The 10,794-nt window shown below is 32.9% G+C and overlaps 1 protein-coding gene across 1 annotated transcript; it reads left to right on the top strand.

Annotated features, from left to right (window-relative positions):
• The first annotated feature begins 694 nt into the window (after positions 1-694).
• Positions 695-9,601, top strand: LOC117100016 (protein arginine N-methyltransferase 6-like). Its single transcript, XM_033239564.1, has 9 exons — positions 695-803; positions 1,115-1,150; positions 1,968-2,033; positions 3,583-3,650; positions 5,228-5,269; positions 6,437-6,507; positions 7,273-7,320; positions 8,582-8,650; positions 9,145-9,601. The coding sequence occupies exons 1-9, from the start codon at positions 787-789 to the stop codon at positions 9,349-9,351; spliced, it is 624 nt and encodes a 207-aa protein (XP_033095455.1). The 5' UTR covers positions 695-786; the 3' UTR covers positions 9,352-9,601.
• The last annotated feature ends 1,193 nt before the right edge of the window (positions 9,602-10,794 follow it).

Genomic DNA, 10,794 nt, shown 5'->3' with positions numbered 1-10,794 from the left:
TAAATTATAATTGTACCTTCGGTCTGCTACATTATGGGAAAACATATTGCCTCCTAAAATTTCACCATGCGCCCCAATTGCCCCCCCCCCCCCCCCAGCCACGTCACCACAACCGCGTGATATGGTAGATCTGTCCTTAATCTTACAATCTTTACTGACCAAGGCACCTTATAATCTTGATCCAGTGTTATACCAGGCCAACATGAATTTTGCAGCGCTCACATCTACATGTCTCGCACCACTCACAGAGTGGCGATGATGTCTCTGGGAAAAATAATGAAAGATAATGTAAATATTTTTTCGAAGTATTTTATTGCAAAAAGAAGACAATGCAATCAGTGCGCCATGCAATTTTCTTTGTAACCGGTGAGGCACATGAGAAAGAATAAGAAAAAATATTGGGCTAGATTCAGGTCACCAAAATGGGAGTCTCCCGCGAAAAACGGGAGTATTGGCATGCATGCTATATTAAAAAAAAAAAATCTACTTAGAACATAATTTGATTAATGATAAGTCATTAATGTTTTATTATGTAATTAAATCTCAAAATGCATTGTACAGTATACAATCATACTATATATATTTTCATAATTATACTTTACTACTTTGCATTCCTCAAAATTTTGATAATATTGAGTATGGAGAGAAAGTACTTGCTGATTGGATTTTTTCTTATAGTTCCTCTGTGATTCAACTGAACACATGCTGTACTAATGACTACCAAGAAATCATTGCTTTCTCACTAATATTTAAAATATAACAACAGCTAAAGAAGCAAGACAATTCATGCCTCTTTCCCCCAGGTATGGCAGTCTATCAGTGCTACCTTAACATATTAAGTACGCAATGATTTATATTAGATCAATTCAATTCAGGTAACATTTAGATTAATTCAGATAACATTTATTTCGATAATAATGCCAAACAGATACAATTATAACAGTACAAAAAAAAATGACAAAAAATGGGAAAAAACATTATTATCATTGGGTCCTAGTTTAGGAAGTAGGTACAGTACTTGTCTCGCTAGGACCCAGTAAAGAGGTAGAAAGAAAATAATTTTTAAAGAGACAAAATAAACTAAATATATTACCGGTAGTTTTATTTCTTATAGGTACAAGACCACACCTGTTGATGACTTCTACTTCAAGTAAGTCAGTAAATATACTTTTTATATAATTCATCAATCGGCAAATTCAACAAATGTTGTCAATATGGTACAAAATATGGTAAAACAAATCAGATTTATTTTGCACTAAACATTAATTTAATGCAATACATGAATTATTATATTAACAGGGTTTAAGCTGGAATAACAAATTAGCATTTTGGCTAATTTAGTATAAAAATAATTAGCCAAATAGAAATGTCATTAGCTTATTGCCTAATTTTGATTGAAATATCAAGCAAAATTCAGCATTTAGTAATAGGATGGTTATGTGGCTAAGGATAGCTTTTGCTATAGTGACAACACTTAATAGGCCTATGGTACATTTATACAACACAATGACATGATATGTTTATATAACTTTTTGTTGTATCATAAACATATGAAATTCAAAGAATACTTTTTCTCACAGGCTATGTACAGGTAAAGAGTGTTTATTTAGCTAACTACTGTATCTCAATCTCATTATATGTTCACTTTTTTGCCTCAAGGTTGTGACAACTTGAGGCGCTAACAGTAAATCCAGAATTATTATTCTTTATTATTAATGCCACCAATGCCATAGTACCACTAGATATTGCATTCTGACGTAGATATTAGTGCTATACAAATCCTTGTCGGTTGATTGATTAATTGGTTAATTGATTAATTGGTTAATTGATTAAACTTGCCAAACAATTGACAATTACAGTATCATCACATTTTTTGTTCATGTTTTTATTACGATTATAAAATATTTACAGAATGAGACTTCAGTAATTCTATAATAATTGCAAACCTTTCTTTTTTAATAACATAGGTCTTATGCAGATCTCGATGTACATGCAGAAATGATTTCAGATTCAGTTAGAACAAACACATACAGGTTGTAAAATACTTTTTTTCTCCATTAATCCTTTCGTTACGGTACTAATGTTATTGTTGATGGTCGTGGTATTAGTAATAATATAGCAATAAACAAAATTTACTAGATTTAAATTATTTATTAAACTTTATTGTGTCTGTTACAATCTATTTTAAAATCCAACCAAAATTCACAGGAAATAAAAAAAAAAGTTTTGTACGTACAAAAAATTATTTTAAATTGACATCAAAAATATGAAATTTGGGGAGTGAAAGTACAGTAATGGCCGTGTTCAGCTCTGTGCAGGTTGTCAAATTTTCTGTTATGCCCGTAAATAGTCATTATGTGCCTATATATGGTCATCGTGACCATATTTAGGGATGTCGCATGTTTTTTCTTGAAATAGTATTTGATAGTCTGGAGAGGGATTTAGGGCCTGTTTTGCCTGAGCAAAAAAACGTGTATTATAAACGATTATTAAAAAACATATTTTTTGCCCACAGAAACGGGGCAAAAAACAAAAACATGGTTAGTATTAATGCATTTGAAAAACAAGTGCTTTAACACGCATTCATTAGGGTTGGCGTTAAGAAAACGTGTATTTTGTGGTACACTTTTCAGCTGCAACGCAATACTGTGTTAGTCATGACCCATGGGTGATCCAAATTGACCTCTTCGTTGGTTTGATCGTTCGTCTGCGGAAAATTCGGGGCAAAGTAAAGAAATTAAACCAACAGCTTGTGGCTTTACCATAATTTTTTCATACTTTCGCGGTGTGTTGTTTACTGTACTTCTTTCGCAGCATGCGCTGTAAGCTCGCAGAAGTAAGGTCAAGTTCAACATCTGTTGGTGATCATCATCATAAGCTCCGCCCACCTGTCCAATGCTTGCATTACCGTGTTTTTATTAGTTGCACTTTTTACTAGAAACATGTTTCAAAGGATTTAACCATTTAAAAAAAACATGTGTTTTTGGTGTTATTCACCAGAAACCGCCCTTAAAGACCATCCATCAGAAGATGTGGGATTTGGCAAAATGGTTTTATTTGGTTGATTTGGTTTGCAGCAGAAAAAGATCAAAACATTTTAAACATTGTTCTGAAAGCCCCAAGGACCATTAGAACATTCTACCTCTCCCCTCCCCCTTCTCACCTTTGTTTTATGGAATACTATCACACATTTTTAACCCAAGCTCCGGAAGAAAACAAAAATTGATATGTCAAACAGATGATTTTATATATAAAGGCACTGACAGTTTGACAGAATCAGGAATGGTTATAAAACACTGATTTTTAGATACTAAAAAACTTGGTGAAAAAGGGGCGTAACCATTTATTTTTCTTAGGAGTTGTTGCATGGCCGGCTGTACAAATATCCTCGGCCATTACTAGTATTTATGTGGTGCATACAGTGTGAGTAAAAAATAACAGCAAAATATAATGTTATAAAGTAATATAATTAACCAAAAAAAAATTGTATTTTTGGTTTCAGTTTTGTTGTCACTGGTTATTATCATATTACCAGTTGTTTAATGTTTGTTTATAAATTTATTGATTTTTCTTTTACTGAAGGCTTGCATTACTGAAGAATTCTGATCGTTTGATTGGCAAGGTAGTTGCTGATGTAGGGGCAGGTACAGGTGAGTAAATTTGCAATTAATGGTTAAATGTTGTCAGTTTGATGGTGATTGCTGTTATTAAAATTGGTGTCTAGTTGTAGCGCCATACTGTAGGTATGTTTCATACCTTTACACATTTTATATGGCATACTGCTACTGCTTTAAAAAAAAATTATATTATATAATAAATTTAAGGTATTTAAATCAAGAAAAAAGATAAAAGGAATCCTCACAAAAGAGAAACAAAATACTTATTGCGCTACCATAGAGATAAATAGATAACTTAGGTAAATTAAGATTATTTTAATTGATTATTATTATTATTATTTAAGATGGTTGTGAAATTATACTCATAATGGCCACTTAATGTAAAGTAAGTGTAGTTGGATTTATACATAAGGCTTTGTACTAATGTATTGAACCACTCAGGTGTGGCTCGTATAATACAGTAACTTGCTTCTCCCCTGTTAAAAGACGTTCAAATTTATGGTCATTGTGATTTAAAAATTTTGATTGTACTGTATGTCAATAAAAGTTTATAGAAAACCATGAATTTTAAAACAAAATTTTAAATTACAATTACTCACTTTATATTTATTTATTTATTGTTTTTTAAATTTACATAAAATTGAATAAAAAAAGAGTACTAATAATTAGTCTTTTTTATGCTGCTTCAATCATCAGTTTCACTCTTGATTTGCACTCATTATGTTTTGTAATTTCCTCTAAATTGATATTTGTTAAATTTTGATACTACTACAATGCATATTTAGCAAACCTGATTAAATTTCTTAAAAATTGTTGCAAGATTGGAAATTATTTTACTCTAATAATTGACTTGCAATTTGGGCTAAACATTTTAATTTTTTTTTTAAAATTCTAAATAATGAAGAATAAGTAATTTACCTTATTTATTCGAATAAACTCCACTTCGAATAAATGCCATCCTTGAATAAACCTCCCATCCAGAACCTCATTTGGAATCAACTCCTACGTCGTATAAATGCCCCGAGTCATTTATTTTTTCATCAAATGAGCATCCCCTTCCCCCTAAATGTAAACAAAACTAATGTATTATGCAAAAGATAAATTCTATAAAAACCGAAAGGTCCACTGATTAATCTCAGATAAGAAAGTATAATACATACTCCAAGTATTGAAATACACGCCATGGTGTTGGGATTCAATATTTCGACATTAATTATGTCATCATCATTTCCTGATGATGACATAATTAATGTCGAAATATTGAATCCCAACACGATGGCATGTATTTCAATACTTGGAGTATGTATTATACTTTCTTAAATTCTATAATGTACTACTCCAATAGAATTGCCTTTTTTCTAACCTGGTTGGGTTGAAAAGTCTTTATGGTCACGCAATAACACATTATGACGGTAATTACGTGTTGTAGTTCCACATTTACAGTGAAATTAAGGGGAGTTTGTTTTATTATAAACGTTTCCATTTACACACAAAAAAAATCAACGCCTTCCTCGAATAGCGCACGCTCAAAAACCCTCCACAATAAATGCCCCTTTGCATTTATTCGAAAAAAATATGGTAAATCCTTTTTATTTTAATTATCTTTTTAGGTATTCTGAGTTGTTTTTGTGTTCAAGCTGGTGCAAAGAAAGGTGAGTGTTCTAAACTAAAGCCTATAATAATCTATAAGATGTTTGCTCATTCAAAACTACAAACCTAACATGTGGAGGGTGCTACCCAGTAGAGAGCAGGACCTTTTTAAGGGGCACTAACGTGTGAAACTAATATTCTAACTACTTTCTTAAAACCTTAGACTGGGGGCTCGAACCCCTTTGTTACTCCCATTGGGACTACCTTATTGCCATTATAGTAACAAAATTGGAGTGGACTGGAGTTGTGTAATGGCTTGGAGTGGAGCTGTATACAGTAGCTTAGGTAGCTTAGAGATTAAGTTTGCCTGACTCTAATCTCTGTGTCCTGTTGTCAGACTTTTCATCATGACATTACTGTATAAAAGTCATAAAAAAAACGCTGTTTCATCATGACATTACTGTATAAAAGTCATAAAAAAAACGCTGTTTCATCATGACATTACTGTATAAAAGTCATAAAAAAAACGCTGTTTCATCATGACATTACTGTATAAAAGTCATAAAAAAAACGCTGTTTCATCATGACATTACTGTATAAAAGTCATAAAAAAAACGCTGTTTCATCATGACATTACTGTATAAAAGTCATAAAAAAAACGCTGTTTCATCATGACATTACTGTATAAAAGTCATAAAAAAAACGCTGTTTCATCATGACATTACTGTATAAAAGTCATAAAAAAATAAAACGCCACACGTTTTCTGATAACCGAATCCAATGTGGATACTTTATTAGTGAACACCAACCGCTCACTGGTCCGCGGGTTTTACGAACGTCGATTCAACAAATAGTCAATTTTACAAATGGTTTTTGCTGTTAACATATTATTAACGTAAAATAAGTCCGATTGCGTAAGTTTTTTAAAGTGATAATATATTTTCTATTAATAAAATCAGGTATTTTTGTATTTATTTATTAATAGTTAAATCTTTTCTTCCATTTCTTCTATAATAATTACCATTAATGTAATAAACAACTGACTACTAACCAAGGTGAGTCATCAGATCTGTCTCTTATACACATCTAGATGTGTATAAGAGACAGCAGCACACACAGTGGTTACCACCAGTTTAGCCAAGTGAGCTAGCTGCTCAATGGGTAAGGTTTTTTCTAAGGAATTAAGTATTGCTGCAATTCTAAGCAAGTGTTTTATGGTTTTATTACAGCACGTGGTCACCATGCCAATCAGTATATCAATAGTGGAGGAAGAGCTGTAGCCTGTCTCTTATACACATCTGTACTATTATTGTTAATATTTATAATTGTTTCAAACCTATATATTTTAAAAAACAATGTATGCATTGTCCAGTATATTTGCTGTGTTCATTTAGAACAACATAATATAACTACATTAGTAATTAGAGGATGCATATAGCACAATAGCAGTGATGGCGCTGCCAGGATTTTCCCGACGGGAGTTCGAGGTGCCGGACAAGAAAAAAGTGGACGTGGTTGAGTGTCGCTCAAAATCTCCCAAAAGTGTTCCAGGGGGCAAAATCCAAAAAAATATTCCAATTTGAGGGTTTCAAAGGCTTATTTAATCGGTTTTGGGATCTATATGTGAAAAATACATATGCATTCTTTTTCTCCCCATTGAATTGTGGTTTTGTTACTGAGGAAACCTAGCAGTCTTGGAGTTGTTCCTGCTTCTTACACTGAAGACCTCAGTTAGATCGCCCTGCTACTCAAGTACCACTTGCATGCGAGTTAAGGCAGGAATGGAATGTATTCATTATAATATGTCTGTACCAGAGCTGCACTGCAGCTACCATGGGAACCCAGTGGCCCATCCAAAATTTCAAATTTCAATATTTAAAGATTTTTAAATTTTATTTATTTTTTATTTGACCCAGTGTATCACAGCTTTTTTTAAATGTATTTAACAATTTATTAGGTTATATTCTGAAAAATTAGGTTGGCTGCGGAAGCACTCGGCTGTTCCGACAGCTGTGTTATTGTTTCTCAGTAAAGAAAAGTCACAATGCTAAAATTATTTTTGCAGGATGTTGTTCTTCCAGAAAAGGTAGATGTTATTGTTAGTGAGTGGATGGTAAGTACACTTATACAGATATACTTTAATGACACATAAAAATGCAAGACTCGGTCCCTCTTTACAGTACTGTAACATATATAATGGCAAGAAAATAAATAAATGGGAAAACAAAGTCATGTAAAAATATAATCATGTGCAAACATAACAATAAAAAATGATAAGGATTTGAATTATTGCACTCAATCAATTAGAAAAGAAAATATTAAATATTTGAGTTGTATTGTATATCAAGATTGTATTAGATCCTTCTCAAACATCATCAAACCATATCATTTTCATCATCAGCCAACTGCAGTGGCCAACAGAAAATTGTATCAATTACCCATTCTGTAGGTACCTATCCCATACATTATGTCTAAATTTTACATACAGCACTTCTCTGAGCAAAAGGTATGATTTAAATTATAGCTTAGATGACCCTTACAAATATTTTAATAAAAAATCAAAGAATGTCTTTGAATTGAGCATACAGTGTTAAAAATATACCTTTTATTTTGGTTACGCATTCTTACAAACTTCAAAAAGGTTTTTCATGAAAGTGGATTTTCCAGGGATATCACAACCACCCTAAAAATTGGCCTAATTGTGTGTTGTATTTCTTCGGAGTAATAAGCACCAAGGATAACCCATGAAAGTCATCAGACTTACTTCCAGTGGGGTCCTTCCGGTGGTGATTTGGGCAGTACACCAGGAGACAATCCCCTTCCCTTTTTCGAAAAGAGTGTACTGCGTTCTTTAACGTGCACATGGGCCATGGTGCGCACAGGACCTACGATTTAAATATCTCATCCTAAAGACGGTGCGCTTTTTGAAACTTGCTTATCAGCCCTCTGGCTGAAACACAAGGAGAGCAGAGATGGGAATTGAACCAGCGACCTAAAGATCTCCACGCTTCAGAGCACACACAGTGGTTACCACCAGTTTAGCCATGTGAGCTAGCTGCTTAAGGGGGAAGGTTTTTTCCAAGGAATTACAGTACTGATGCAATTCTAAGCCAGTGTTTTATGGTTTTATTACAGCACGTGGTCACCATGCCAATCAGTATATCAATAGTGGAGGAAGAGCTGTAGCTTGGTGATTAGGATGCTTGTTATCCAATCTGAGGGTCCTGAGTCAGTGGTGGTGCTGGGGAGAGGTGGGGGGGGGGACAAGGTGGGTCAGACAGGCCTTGACCCCACTATCATCTGATATGGCCATGAAAATTCCTACAGCAGAATACTAATTTGATTTATGTTTTGAATTGTTTATTTTGTCATAGGGCTATTTTCTGCTGTACGAGTCAATGTTAAACTCTGTGGTCTATACACGTGAGCATTGGCTAAAAGAGGCAAGTTTCAATTTTTTTTATTTCACTTCAATAATTTGGTCCAAAGAACAATAAAACAGACAAAAAAAAAACATGACAGAGAAAAAAAAAAAAAAAAAAAACTCAATTGGCCGGAGAGGATTTCCAGAAATGAACTAAATCACTGTCTAGTGACTTTCCAATGCCAATTAGAATATTAATCAGCATAACACAATCAAGTGAATATAATAGAAATACTGTACAAGAATTGTTTTATTTTTGTCCTTGTAGTTTGGTTTAAATTTGTCAGATGTATCCTAAAGACGATATACAATACAAATATCTTATGTGGATTATTATATTTTGTTAAATGCTAATTAAATAAAAATAAACAAACAATAATTGTTAATTATTGTTAACTTTGTCATGTTACATAAATTGACATTATAATTATTAATTTCACTATATGCATTTATATTCAATTCAATCAATGTTTTAAATATTACATGCATATTAAAACAATATTTTATTTTTAGGGAGGTATTATGCTGCCCTCTATTGCCAGTATCTACATGGCTCCAGTCACAGACGAGGAAACATTAGACGAGACAACTTCCTTGTGGGAAAAAACAAAAAAAGTATATGGAGTGGATATGTCATGTCTTGTCCCATATGCCCGCAAACTGCTTACTCGTAAGAGCTCTTTTCTTTATAAAGAATATCCATTGTTAAAATATATTTAAGTTTCAATTTACAGATAACAATACAATTCCACATGCAATGTCCCAATTGCTGATGGTCTAGAGGCAACCCAAGGCTCCCAGCAAGGCTTTAACTCTAGTTTGTGGTCAATACGTTTGTTAATTGTATTGACAACTATATCTTAATTACTTATTCATTGGATAGACATTTCAGTTTTTTCACTTTATGAAATATTTATCAATGGACTCATAATGATTCCTTGTTTGTGTCTTATAACGCATTTTTAATTGATCCCTGTAATTGATATTTTTTTGTTTTCTTGTCTATGCCCCCTCAGGGGCAAAGACACTATGCTAGGATCTGGCAGTTAAAGATGTCGGAAAGGGTAAATCTGGTGGAGGTGCATGATGGATCATGTTTCATCATGACATTACTGTATAAAAGTCATAAAAAAAACGCTGTTTCATCATGACATTACTGTATAAAAGTCATAAAAAAATAAAACGCCACACGTTTTCTGATAACCGAATCCAATGTGGATACTTTATTAGTGAACACCAACCGCTCACTGGTCCGCGGGTTTTACGAACGTCGATTCAACAAATAGTCAATTTTACAAATGGTTTTTGCTGTTAACATATTATTAACGTAAAATAAGTCCGATTGCGTAAGTTTTTTAAAGTGATAATATATTTTCTATTAATAAAATCAGGTATTTTTGTATTTATTTATTAATAGTTAAATCTTTTCTTCCATTTCTTCTATAATAATTACCATTAATGTAATAAACAACTGACTACTAACCAAGGTGAGTCATCAGATTGAGCGCACATGTAAAAAAGTGCATTGGTGTCAACGACTTACTGACATCATGAAGAGGCTGTTGATCGTAAAATGCATGTAAACAACACAAATCAGCGATCTCAAAACTAGAAAGAACATGATAAAAATGTCCATAAAACATACAGAAGTTTTAATAAGAATTAATAAAAAAGTAATTTATAAAATGGCAGAATGCCAGCAATTACAATAATCAAAAGAATTTTCAGCTAGGCTGAAGTGCAGTAGACCACGCTGCTGAACTTTCGGTTTGTGTTGGCCATCAGCCTATCGCGTTCAGTGGCAGTGGATAGCTGGGCCTAGGTAGTGGAAGCTGACACCTGATCGAGTTTACAATGGTGCTGTTGGTTCGCTTCAATATAGTTTTAAGAGCAGCCTTCTAATTACAACCTCAAGTTTATGTCTGCCAAATATCTTTGAAAAGACAGCTATTGGTACGAGTACCAGATGATGTGAAAGCAGAATGATTAAAATTATTAATTGCAAACAAATGCATTTTACAAAAAGCACAATGGATGCAGTATGTGTATATCTCCTAATCGGCAGAGTAATGTATAGAGGTACTTTGACATATCTGACATTTTTTCTATAAATATTGTACCATAGTTTTTGTTAAATTATTACTCTTACACCATCAACAAATA

The sequence above is a fragment of the Anneissia japonica genome, unplaced genomic scaffold (genome assembly GCF_011630105.1).
Source record: "Anneissia japonica isolate Jap-2015-1 unplaced genomic scaffold, ASM1163010v1 scaffold284495_len14471_cov133, whole genome shotgun sequence".
Lineage (NCBI taxonomy): Eukaryota > Metazoa > Echinodermata > Crinoidea > Comatulida > Comatulidae > Anneissia > Anneissia japonica.
Note: the sequence above shows the minus strand (reverse complement) of the source record. Positions and strands in the feature narration are given on the sequence as shown.